General features: G+C 41.9%; 1 protein-coding gene across 2 annotated transcripts in view; it reads right to left on the minus strand.

Annotated features, from left to right (window-relative positions):
• LOC137949744 (DNA polymerase delta catalytic subunit-like) overlaps window positions 1-13,680 on the minus strand; it is a 55,142-nt gene that overhangs the window by 8,944 nt on the left and 32,518 nt on the right. For both annotated transcript variants that reach the window (XM_068795914.1, XM_068795913.1), the window contains 7 exons: window positions 12,531-12,587; window positions 12,335-12,422; window positions 12,079-12,158; window positions 11,838-11,951; window positions 11,618-11,732; window positions 11,376-11,548; window positions 11,170-11,241 (listed from right to left, as the gene is read on the minus strand). In XM_068795914.1, coding sequence (XP_068652015.1) covers window positions 11,170-11,241; window positions 11,376-11,548; window positions 11,618-11,732; window positions 11,838-11,951; window positions 12,079-12,158; window positions 12,335-12,422; window positions 12,531-12,587 — 699 coding nt within the window. The remainder of the gene's footprint in view (window positions 1-11,169; window positions 11,242-11,375; window positions 11,549-11,617; window positions 11,733-11,837; window positions 11,952-12,078; window positions 12,159-12,334; window positions 12,423-12,530; window positions 12,588-13,680) is intronic.

The following is a 13,680-nucleotide window of genomic DNA, read 5'->3' on the forward strand; positions in this document are numbered from 1 at the left end:
GGAATGGGGTACTTGTTTTTAACAGTTACCTTGTTGAGTGCCCTATAGTTGATGCATAGCCTCATGCTTCCATCCTTCTTTGTTTGAAACAAAACAGGAGCTCCATAGGGTGCCTTATTGGTTTGATGAACCCAGCGTCCAACAATTCACTGAGTTGCTTGCACAATTCATCCAACTCCTTGGGCGCCATTCTATATGGTGCTTTGGCTGGCTTCTTTGCTCCCGGTTCTAATTCAATGCAATGGTCCACCCCTCTCATAGGTGGCAATCAGGCAGGAAGTTGTTCTGACATGACGTCCTTGAACTCATGCAAAATAGTTTGAATCTCCTTTGGGGGTGGGCGTGGACTCCACCTGTCCAACAGCACAAAGCAATGCTATGTAGGTAGAGTGACCTTGCTTGAGTCCTTTCTTAAACTGTAGGGCCGAAATCATTAAGTCCTTGTTGTTTACATCTTTGGTGTCACTTTCAGAAATGTTACAAGGACCCCTTTCGTCCATAATCCCCACCAAACCCAAATACGGCATAATAAAAGCCTTACAAACTGAAAAGAATTCCATGCCCAATATTACATTAAAATCGTCCATGGGGACAATAGTGAAGTTTAGAGAGTCAACCCACTTGCCTATCACAACAAGGACGTCCTTGGCAACTCCTTGGACCTCACAAGTGGCAGAATTAACAACTTTCATCTTGCTGTCATCCTTCTCCCCTCGAAGCCTTAGGCGCCTAGCTTCCTCTTCAGATAGAAAGTTGTGCATGGCGCCAGTATCCACTATTGCCTTCACTTGGCGTCCAGCAAGTGTAAAGCTAATAAAAAAAAGTTCTCTAAGAGGTCTTACCGGAAGTGGAGGGTCTCGTTCTCCCCTTGAACGAACAACATTCAGCAATGTTATAGAGCCCATTCTAGGCTCGGTTCCACCATCCCCAAGTTCGGTTTGAGCATCATTAAGGAGTCACTTCTTTGGGCAGTCCCTTGCGAAGTGTTCTCCATCACAAATGAAGCACCAAACCTTCTTCTTTGCTTTGTCCATCTTGTTCTTCTCTTCCGGCTTGGCCTTGGCCTCTCTTGACCAGGGCTTCTCATTTTTATCCATCTTCTTAACATTATTCTTAACAGCACCATTATCCTTATTAACCGAATCATGCTTCCTTTCATATTTAGTTAATTTTTCATCAGTAGCCAATGCTGAAGTTAGTGTTTTCACTTCTCTCCTTCTCAATTCCTGCTCAGCCCATGGACGAAGGCCAACAAGAAAAGAGCAGAGTCGGTCTTCATCCGACATATTGGAGATGCGCAACATTAGAGAAGTAAAAGATTGCACATATTCTTGAATGGTACCTTTTTGAGATAGTGCCCGTAATTCCTTCCTTGCTTGGTACTCTACATCCTCCGGAAAGAATTGTCTTCGTAGCTCTCTCTTGAAGTCGTCCCAAGTTTGGACAGGCTCTTCTCCCTCTTGCTCATCTCCCATACGCCTCCTCTACCAAAGAATTGCATCATCGGAAAGGAACATAGCAGCAGTACTAACCTTAGTTTGTTCGTTGGTGAGCTTGCTAGCATGGAAGTATTGCTCCACTAGCCATAGAAAATTATCTATGACCTTCGTGTCTCTCTTTCTGGTGAAAGACTTTGGCTCAGGCACCTTGATCTTTGCTTGTGTGTGAACAACCCCTCTATTTGCCAAGGCTTGTTAGCACAAGGAGAGTCTTGCATGCAGCTCCCCAGTGAGGTCTTTGACATCCTTACCCAATTGTTCCATTTCCACCCTCATGACGACAATGGCTGAATGGACGTCTTCCTCAAATCCTCTCAGCCAATTCGGAGTTGGCTGATGCTCCTCAATCGTCCTTTGAACGAACTCCTCCCAGTTCGTAAAAAGGATTTCAACGTTGTCCAAACGATGCTCAAGAGTTGTAAAACGAAAGTTAATGTCACTTACTTGTGTTTTGCCTCTTGAAGCATCTTCTCCACTTGTGGAAACTATTGATTGCAACGTATGCTTTGATACCAGTTTGTCACGGGCTTAGACGAGCCTAAACTCCTTTAGGCTGGCGGAAATTCTAAGTCTCGTGTGGCCTACTTTCAGTCCTTCGAAAACAGTACAACCTCTTTCCCTAAATCGTCGTCACAATGCTCCTTCCTCCCAAGTCAAACAATAGTATGAAAACAAAGGAAACCAAGAGGAGTAGAGGGGGAGAATACCTTGTATTGATGATCTGAAAACACAATGCTGGTCGTCCAAGGTGGAGGACCAGAGTCTCTCTACAATTCTCTCCCTCACGTGCTATACAAGTTTTTTCTACAAGATGGTGAATGATCTAAAAGGGTCGAATGCCTTGGTATTTATAGGCTTCGACCCCTCCCTTGTCTCATGCTTCCATCCAATGAGAGAAAAGATCATCCCTAATCAAATCTCCTTGATTTGATCCTCCATTCAAATCCCTTGATTTGCTCCCTATCCAAATCCTTTGATTTGCTCCTTTTGGACTCAATCTTGTATCTAGACGTCCTAGGTGTCTCCCTTCGTTTTGGCCGCCCAATCAGCATTCAAATGAGTTCTAGTTGGCATAGGGGACGTCTGGGAGTGGCCAAACCCGAAATGCAACCTCCTAGATTTTGCACTTTGCATGCGCATGCATGGCCACCCCAAATGCATTGGGCGCCCGCACTGTTGCGTCATGCGCTTACGCGCCCACAGCTTCCGCGCTGCGCGCGCATTTCTCCTTTGGCAACCCCACATTCATCCTTCCGCGCAGGACGCCTTCGTGCAACCCCAAACGCCAATGCGCCCTCTCCCTGAGTCGTGCACGCGTGCTCTATTTGCTGCGTGCCGCGCGCGTGTCTATTCCGTTTACGGTTTCTGTCTCGGTAGACCATTTTTGTGGCTCTACAAGTGAATAATTTAGGAGTAAGCAGTTAAGGTGTAGGCCCTCTTTTGTGGCTCTACAAGTGGATAATTTAGGAGTAGGCAGTTTAGGTGTAGGCCCTCTTTTGTGGCTCTACAAGTGGATAGTTTTTAGGTGTAGGCCCTCTTTTGTGGCTCTACAAGTAGATAGTTTTTAGGTGTAGGCCCACATATGAGTACTTACTCTGATACAATGTTAAAATTGGGTCCAAGGCCCTATCCCAAAATGACTAGCCAACTTAGGAAACCTCTTTACCAACTAATAAACTCAAGATCTTTGTACTCACTAATCTATGTGGGACTATTCCTTAACAAAACTGAATGGAAAGAACTTTATGGTGTGGTCTCAATTTGCCAAAATCTTTTTGATGAGTTGTAGGAAGTCTAAATATGTGAACGAAGTTGCAAAGGCACTGTCAGAGAACGATAAGTCCTACGAGACATGGGAGGTCGCCAATGCCACTGCTATGTCATGCCTGCTACACTCTATGCAACCTAAGATTAATAGGACATATTTGCTGCATCCTACTGTTAGGGACATTTGGTTGGCTGTGCATAAAACATACTCCAAGATAGAATTCACTTCCTAGATTTTCAAACCAAACGGCAAGTCGACAAGACAACAAAGGTCCTCAAGTGGTACAGACTACTATAACAAACTACGAGGGTTGTTTACAGAGTTAGATATGTATCAGCAAGTGGAAATGGAATCTACTGCGGACACGAAAAATATAAAAGATATGTTAGAGTGGGAGAGTGTTTAGAAAGCAAGGGGACAACTATTTCCTAAAACTTTTCTTCGTAGTTTGGGAGGGGGGGGGGGGGGGGGGGGGGGGGGGGAATTGATCTTCAAAGAAAGTAGCATCCATACATAAATCAGCTAGTGGTTAGGATCAAAACATGTATATCCCTTTTGAGTTGGTGAATGTCCAAGAAAGACACATTTACAAGCTCTCAGGTAAAGTTTACTACAAGTATGACTGTGAACATGAACAAATACAACACAACCAAACACAGTTAGAGATGGATTATTGAAGAATCGTGCGTGAGGGTAGGTCTCCAATAGAACGTTGAGAGGTTTTTTAAATTGACATACCCAGGACGGCATTCGATTGACGAGGTAAGATGGGCTTCTCCCCATAAGTGTTTAGGAATCCTAGTGGCAAACATATTTGCCCGAGCTACCTCTAAAAGGTGTTTGTTTTAGTGTTCAGCAACACTATTTTATTGAGGCGTGTTTTTTTTTTTTTTTTTTGATAAAGATGTATTTATATTAACAAGAGAAAATTACAAAGGAAGAGGGAGCAGATCCCTCACAACAAGAGATTACAGGGACACTCCCTGTTTGGCTAACACATCTGCAGCCGAATTTGTAGATCTCGGAATGTGAGACCAAATAAAAGAGTGTAGTGAGATAATATCTAAAATATCCCAAAAGATGTCCCAATGGCGCCATGGTGGAGAGGAAGCACGCTCGCACCATCCAATGACCACCTTCGAGTCTCCTTCAATGTGAATGGGACCACTGCAGTTGTCTCAGAAAATGCGAAGCCCATTGAGGACTCAGTCGACATAGAACAGAAATGCCTAACGGGCCATAAGAGAAACATTGATTGCCAGATGGATCCGAAATAACTCCCCCAAAACCAGCGATCCCCGGATTGCCGAGAGAAGAGCCATCAAAATTCAACTTTAGGTATCCAGCTTCCGGGGGGGTCCACTCCTGCATTGCTGGAGCCTTGATCCCAAAGTTCATTCTTGCCAAAATACTCCAGTTATCACGGATAGAGGTTCCTTTGAAGGAGGAAAAAACCTTCTAAGTTAGAAGCCAAGAGGATATTTGCCCCGACACCCTGTCCGCTACTCTTACTTCTTATTCACTTTTAGCATTGAACCGCCTTCGGTTGCGTTCATTCCAGAGCCCCCACGGTACGAAACTGGCACATGCAGATATCATCACTTTTCCGAGACCAGGAAGGGGGAGGCCAACGATCGACTTGCTGAAGGAGATCAGATAAGCTAATATACAGAATTGCAGCCCCATCTTGCATAGAACAAAGGTCCACACATTCCATGAGAAGAGCATTGTAGAAGAATATGACTGGCGGTTTCTGTTTCAGTGTTGTAGAAAGGATAGTGGGGGTCGATAGATGGGTGACCCTTTCTACTAAGCACATCAGTCGTGAGAATCTTACTCTAGCAAGCGCTCCATATGAAGAATTTAATCTTTGGAGGTGCGCAAAGATGCTATACAAAGTGGAAATGTGCCGCTTTTGTCAGGCCACCAAATAAGCTTGTCTACATCAGAAGGTCTCATTCTGACAGAATTCAAAGAGTCCAAAAAACTACTCACTTCCAAGGCCTCTGAGTCTGAAAGGCCCCTTCGAGGGTGCAAGTTCAGACCCCCCCTCTCCCCCTCAAAAGCATCGGCAACTGACATCTCCCTTTGTGTAGAAAGGAGGAATAGATTCCTAAAGGAATTCCGCAAAGGCTCTTGCCCTATCCACAAATCATCCCAAAATTTAAGCGATTGACCATTTCCAACATAGAATCTACTAAATGAGGAAAAGGTACCTAACTTCTGTTGAGTTTTCTCCCAAAATTTCTCTAAATGCTAAACTCAATACCATTTTGCATCAAGAAAAGATCCGTTGGAAACAAAGAGCCAGATTCAAAGAGCTAAAGGAGGGGGATGCAAACACTAAATTTTTCCACGTTGTTGCCTAGGCAAAGAGGAGATCCAACCGAATTACCTCATTATGCATCAATAATGTGGTAACGTCGTGTCAGACCTCAATTACTAATGAGTTATTAAGTTTTTTACAGATCTATATTTGGAGGAGTGCCCCAATCGACCGAAGTTTCAACACATAAACTTCTCTCGAATCTCTCCAACAGTCGCTTCACTGATAGAGTCACCCTTCTCTTATGAAGAAATTGAGCAGGCAGTTTTGGGCATGGAAAGTGATAGGGCCCCTGGCCTTGATGGTTTCAATGGAGACTTTCTGAAAAGATTTTGGTCTCGACTCAAAGTAGATATTATTGCAATGGACCATGGCTTCTTCAGAAATGGCATCACCTTCCACAGCATCGGTGCCACTTTTATCACTTTGGTTCCAAAGAAAGCTAGTGTTGAAAAACCAAAGGATTTTCGCCCAATCAGCCTTGTGACAAGTGCATATAAAATTATTGCAAGAATCATGGCTCGTCGTTTAAAAGTGTTGCTTCCTATCGTCATCCACAAAGGGCAAGGAGCTTTCCTTAAGGGGAGAGAAATTTTAGATTCCACAATGGCAGCCCACGAGCTCATGGATTACTTTCGGCGTAATCAAGACCCAAGAATCGCCCTTAAGCTTGATCTGGAAAAAACTTTTGACAGAGCTAATTGGATCTTGCATGATGAGATAATGGAAAAAATGGGTTTCGGAGAAAAATGGCGGTCTTGGATCAGAAGTTGTGTGGGATCGGCTTCGTATTCCTTCATCCTCAATGGTTCAGTCTATGGTTATTTCAAAGGTACCAGGGGGATCAGACAAGGTGACCCTCTCTCTCCACTCTTATTCAATATAGTAGCAGAATTCCTCTCGGCTATGATTTACTCGGCAGTTAATCTTGGATGGCTTCCCCCTACTAGTCCCCAACAAGCTTTTAACATTCCTATTCTATAGTATGCGGATGACACCATATTTTTTGGAATCGGAACTATAAAGGGAGCCAGAAAGATCAAAGCAGTTTTGGGCCTCTTTGAATTAGCGTCTGGGCAGAAAATTAATTGGAGGAAAACCTCCCTCATCGGATTCAATGTTGGCCCTGAGCTTCTTGCAGATATGGCAAATTTATTTGGTTGTTCAACTAGTAGTCTCCCAACAGCGTACCTTGGCCTTCCCCTCTTCAATGGGCGTATATCCCAAAGTCTATGGAACTCGGTGGTCGAAAAAATGGAGTCCCGTTTAGCAACTTGGAAGGGGCGTCTTCTCTGTAAAGCTGGTAGGCTAATCCTCCTTAAATCTTGTATTGCGGGCATCCCAAACTATGTTTTGTCCTTTATGCCCTGCCCCTCTTCTGTATGTAAAGCCATGGATAAGATGAAAAGGAGGTTTCTTTGGAGGGGATCAAGTAATACCTTTAAATATCACCTGGTCAGATGGGATGAAGTTTGTCTACCAAAGAGATTGGGTGGATTGGGGATTCGGAAAACAAAAGAAATGAACCAAGTGTTGCTCTTTAAATGGTTATGGAAGTTCAACACTATTTCTTCTAATCCATGGAAGGATATGGTTCATGCCAAGTTGGGTTGGAGCTCTCCATGGTGGACGTCTGGTGGAAATCAGAGAGGATTGTCCTCAATATGGAGATCATTGTTCCCATTACTCTAGAAATTTTCCTCAACAATAAGATTCTATGTTAGAAATGGTCGGTTGCTTAAATTTTGGGATGATTTGTGGATAGGACAAGAGTCATTGCGGAATTCCTTCAGGAATCTATTCCTCCTTTCTACACAGAGGGAGATGTCAGTTGCTGATGCTTTTGAGGGGGGAGGGGGAGCCTGAACCTACACCCTCGAAGGGGCTTGTCAAACTCGATGGCCTTGGAAGAGAGTTGTTTACTGGAGTCTTTGAATTTTGTCAGAATGAGACCTTCCGACGCATTATTTGATGGCCTGACAAAAGTGGTAAATTTTCAGTTTCATCTGTGTACAATTATATTAATGGCTGAGATTTGACGCAAAGGGAGCATGATATTCACTTTGTATGGAGTCTTTGTTCACCTCCAAAGATAAAATTCTTCATGTGGAGTGTTTGCCAAAGTAAGATTCTCACGAGTGATGTGCTTAGTAGAAGGGGCCACCCAGCTATCGATCCCCTCTGTCCTCTTTGCAACACTGAAGCGGAAACTGTTAGTCATATTCTCCAACATTGCTCCTTTGCATGGTATGTGTGGACCTCTATTCTAAGAGAGATGGGGTTGCAACTCTGTATATCAGATGATCTGATCTCCTTCAACAAGTCGATCGTTGGCCTCCCCCTCCCTGGTCTCGAAAAAATGATGATATTTGCCTGTGCCAGTTTCATACCGTGGGAGCTATGGAATGAACGCAACCGAAGGCGGTTCGATGCTAAAAGTGAATCGGAAGTAAGAGTAGCGGACAAGGTGTCAGAGCAAATATCCTCTTTGCTTATAACTAAGAAGGTTTTTTCCTCCAAAGGAACCTCTATCCGTGAAATTTGGAATATTTTGGCTAGGATGCACTTCGGGATCAAGGCTCCAGGAATGCAGGAGTGGACCCCCCCGAAAGCTGGATACCTCAAGTTGAATTAATGTTTCTCTTATGCCGGTCCGTTGGGCTTTTCTGATTCTATGACCGTTGAGCTCTATGACCTACTCAATGGGCTTCGCATTTTCAGAGACAATTGCAGTGCTCCCATTCACATTGAAGGAGACTCGAAGGTGGTCATTGGATGGTGTGAGCATGCTTCCCCTCCACCGTGGTGCCATTGGGACATCTTTTGGGAGATTTTAGATATTACCTCACTCCACTCTTGTATTTGGTCTCACATTCCAAGATTTACAAATTCGACTGTAGATGTGCTAGCCAAGCAGGGAGCGTCCCTGCAATCTCTGGTTGTGAGGGATCTGCTCCCTCTTCCTTTGTAAATTTTATTGTTTACATACATAAATACATCTTTATAAAAAAAAAAGCCAGAGACATCGGGGAATGTGAGCAGAATCTTGCCAATTTTTGGGAGGGGAGTCCCAAGTACCATCTGTAAAGTGCCAAATAGATCTTGACGGAGGCCCATCTGAATGCCAATTTTCTGAAACATAGCCATCCAAAGTCTCCACAAGAAGCCACAATGCAGAAGGATATGTTATACTGATTCCTCACAAATGCCACAAAGGGGGCAGGTAGCATCCGGGGCAGTGGAGCCTCTCCTATGGAGATTGTCCGTTGTGAGGATTTACTCACTGATGGCAGTCCAAATAAAGAATTTAACTTTGTTAGGCGTTGAAAGTCTCCAGGCGAGGTTTGCTTTGTGCTCTGACTAACTGAGGACAACTTCCCTAATTTGGTTATAGGTTGAAGTAACTGTGAATGTTCCCCTGATACTAAGTTTCCAAATCAGCTTATCTAACACTCTTTCCTGGAGGTTGCACACCATGTTTTTTAAACATACTAATGGCAGGAAGATTGATATACTTAGTGTCTGTGAATGATATTATCCAAACAAGTGATGATCTTGTTGAACAGAAGAAGCTAAAGACCTTTTTGGCCAAAGAATTTGAAATCAAAGATCTTGGATCTTTGAGATCTTTGAGGTACTTCTTGGGCATGGAGGTAACAAGAACTAAGGAAGGAAACTTGGTATCTCAAAGAAAATATATATTAGATCTTCTCAATGAAACCAGTATGCTATGGTGCAACCCAGTTGAAACAACCATGGACGCAAAATTGCAAGTTGAGTACAAATGCCAGTGTTGAGTTTTTTTTTTTTTTTTTTTTTAAAATGGTGATGATTTTATTACGAAGAAAAACAAAAGAATACATCAAGGGAGGCATCCCCTTATAACAAGAGATTGCAGAAAGGGACCCAATTTAGCACATGAATCAGCAGCCAAATTGGTTGTGAAACCAAGTACAAGAGGTAGAAGAAACAATGTCCATAATATCAAGAAAAAGCTGCCAGTGACGCCACGGGGTGAAAGAGGCAATGGAGCACCAGCCAGCCAGTCAACCCCAGATTCCCAAAAGTGTTGCCATCAAAGTTGAACTTATAATAACCGATGAAGGGAGGCTACCTAATAGTGACCCGGCGGGGCGCAAAGGGAGTGGACATCTGAGCAATAATCTTCCAGTTGGAGCGGGAAGGGGCACAAGAGAGGCAGCCAAATTCTTTTCGAGTGCGAATCCAGGTAGAGATACCCATAGCCGGTGTTGAGGTTGATAATGAACAATATCAATGATTAATCGGGAAATTGATTTACATATCCCATACTCGACCTGACATTGCTTTTGCAGCAAGTGTTGAGAGTCAATTCATGCCCTCCCCTCGTGAGGTGCACTTAAAAGCAATTTATAGGATTCTCAAATATCTTAAACGGACTCCAGGAAAAAGACTATTGTTCAAGAAGAGTGACAATGTAAGTGTTGAAGCATTCACTGATGTTGACTGGGTTAGAAGTATAGATGATAGGAGATCTACATGTGGATATTGCACCTTTGTAAGAGGAAATCTAGCGACTTGGAGAAGCAAAAAGCAGAATGTGGTGGCTAGAAGCAATGCTTAATCTGAGTTCAAGGCTGTTGCACAAGGGATATGTAAGCTTCTATGGATAAAACGACTTCTAAGTGAGTTGAAGATTGAGTTCAAGCAACTATGAAGCTATACTCAGATAACAAGGCAGCTATTACCATTTCCCATAATTAGTACAGCATGACAAGACAAAGCACATTGAGATCAATCGACATTTTATCAAAGAGAAGCTTGATGGAGTATTGAGTATTCCGTTTATTCCAACCAAATAACAGGTGGAAGATATCTTCACAAAGAGTCTTCAACCACAGCAATTTGACTTCCTGATTGGCAAGCTGGGAATGTTCAACACTAATAAACCAGCTTGAGGAGGAGTGTTGAAATATGTCTAGATTCATTATTGAAATATGTCTAGATTCGTTCTCTTAATGTCTTGCTGAAATCTCTCCTATATTAGAGGCTAGATTAGCTCTAGAATTAAAACTTTCCTTTTATTCATCGTCCTATGTTGTATATATTGTAGCCATTATAGTTGTGATTTAAGAAATTGTATAAGTTTTTCTTCTTCATTTTCACTAAGAAACAAAATTAGGAAGCTCTAAGGATTATTTCCTTTTTGAAAATAGTGAGAATTTCATTTAGGCAAGAGAAGAATATGTAAAAAGGCTAGCCACACTAGCTACAAAAAGAAGAAGAAAGAATAAAAAAGATTAAATGCATCATGTGGGATAAACTAGAGGAAATGAATCTAAAGATTAAATGCATCATGTGGGATAAACTAGAGGAAATGAATCTCCAAGGACTATACACTTAAGATCTGCTATCTAAGTTGCCTAGCATTAGAAGGACTCTTCTCCAGCTGTTCTCTTTTCCCCTGCTAGATTTTGTTGGTCTCCCCATCAATTATCATCTAAGGCTCCATTATCTTGTATTCTTTTTAATAAACAATCTATCATTTTGCAATTCAAAGAAAAAACTGCAATGGATATGGTAGAAGCCCCCAATACCTTACGCATCCGTTCAGCAAGTTCAACATGCGCAGCTTTCACAGCATAGGCATCCCCTATTTTAGTCAAACCCTATTTCAAATTGAAAAATTAGTCAAATATCAATATATCCCGGTCCATGACCAGGAAAACATTTATTCGAACCTGACAACCACACAATGAAAGCAATAAGGAAAGAGTTTTCCTGGAAGAGCTTCATTTTTCACCTTAGTAATAACCAAGAGAGATAAATCCATACGATTCATCAGAAGATCTGAAATGGTGTTCTTGGCATACAGAACAGCACCTGGTATATCTTGATCAATTAGAATTTTGTGGAGGCATTCTGTTACCAAGTTTTTTACCAGAAGACAGTTGTCTCTTCGAACAGTCTCAATTCCTGTTCATCACAAGAAAAAAATAAGCATGTGTGCCTCAAATTTCTCAAGTAAAAATTTGAACTTCTCACCTTTTGTATCCATTTTGTCAAACTTATCTGGATTTGTCCATAAGAGCCCTGCGTACCTCTTCTTGCTAATCAATAAGTATGGATAGTAAACCTTCTCAAACTCTAATTTTATAGGCTTCATATCACAAGCAAGAAATAACTCACCATCAGTAAGATGAAAGTAATTTTACTGACAGAAGCAGAAAAGTTCAAAAGACAAAAAGAAAATTGGATTTCCTACCCTAGCAAAAGTACCGCTAATATGCTCTGCTGCTTCTCTACCTAGCTTCATTGCAGCTTGCACATTTTCAACACCAAATTGCACCATAACAGAATCTGTGTCCCCATAAATGACCTAAAGAGAAAAATTATGGCTCTCTGAGAGGAGAAATTCTTAAAACTGTAAAGTTTGGTTTAAAATCTCATATGATGCATGTCAAACTATATTGTTTTAGCTATTTTGTCAAATTAGACAAGCTAACCTCAGCATTATGATCATAGCCACCAACTGTGGTGAACTTCTCTTCCACAAGTTTTTTTGTATGCTCAATCATCTGTCTACCTGAATATAGAATTACAACTTTAACATGAACAAGATGTGGCATAAGGATATGATTTTAGAGTTTCATATCATGGCAGGCATCAAGTTCATCAAACAAGAGTAAGGCTAATTATCAATAATTTGAAAGATAACACCTTCAGATCAATGGGAGAGCAATAACAAAAACTTTCAGTTACCATAGCTAGTGACACTAGAGGATATTTCTAAACAAGGTAACTGTCCCACAGTTGCACCAGTAAATCCATAGACAGAATTTGCACTTATCTGAAAAAAGTGAACAACTCAAGATAATGAAAATGCTGGATATGCAGGAGCAGGTTTTATTTCGATAAAAAACTGAAAAGAGAATATAATGATGGGAAGAAGTTTTACTTTGAGAGCCAATTGGCGACCATCCAGCACAGCCTTCTCAAATGGGTCTTTAGCTTCCTGAAACATAGTAGCTTTAGTTGCATAAAAAATAGGAAATTAATCAATGCATGAGTGATACACAGAACACAATATAAAGCAGAAGCAAAAAGAAATATGCAACACATGATTGTTTTCGGATGAGAAATCAAATGCACATTTTCGATGTTTCCTGAGCTGGCTGTTTCCTCAATGAGTCAGGTGGTGAATGACTACAAAGGCTATCCTTTGAATATTCGCCATCCGAAAGTAGAGCTGTTGAATTCCAAGATGTAGGTCCTTGCCATTATGGTACCCTCTTAGCACTGCATAATCTTACACTCCCAGGTATCTTTGTATCTGAAGACCGAGAAGTAAAATAACTAACCTTCCCGTCCTGAGTTCCTTGGTTCCACTATTAGAGTGACAATCAGAAATATGACACTATCAAACTTTTCGACAAACAGTGCACAGGCTACAGCTGGAATGGAGATAAAAGAGCATTTGTCACCATTTCTGACTGTTACTCATATTATCTTACCAGTACGTTCTGCAAACTAAAGTGATGGAAAGAGTATTACTACCAAACTTGAATAGAAATCCAGTTGGGTGCCTTTATTGTTGATTAATGCACTGCTTCAATCGATCTGTCTTAATCTGAACAATCTGCCATTCATTTTCATCCTCATCATAGTGGATGGTCATCAAGTTGCCACTCTGGGGCTGGTTGGGATGACGCCTCGTCTCCCTCTCAGTACTGCTCTGTTGAAAAATGCTTGCAGAACGAAGTCTCTCTGCAACCGTGGTGTTCTGGATCTGCTCTTTATCTTCATGTTCGCCTTCTTGCCCCTTCATCTTATCACTCGCTCTCCTTTGTTCCTTCGTTCTCCCTTGCACCCTCACTCTCTCTCACTTCTTCACTCTCCCTCGCTCTCCCTTCTTCTACCTCTCTTCCTCACTCACCCTCTCTTCCTCTCTGTCCTTCACTCCCTTGCTCTCTCATTGCCCTCCCTCAAGTAAATATATATTTTCTCGTTCCTCTGTACAGGAAAATTTATTGGAAACTAAATCTAGTAAAAGATAAACGTCTATTGCATATGTTTTTCATATTATTGTTAGTTGTAAGAATTAATAA

This window comes from Aristolochia californica, unplaced genomic scaffold (genome assembly GCF_029961685.1).
Source record: "Aristolochia californica isolate CCGP_79_NKW_82.1479 unplaced genomic scaffold, dmAriCali1.0.hap1 SCAF_14, whole genome shotgun sequence".
NCBI classification, from domain to species: Eukaryota; Viridiplantae; Streptophyta; class Magnoliopsida; order Piperales; family Aristolochiaceae; genus Aristolochia; species Aristolochia californica.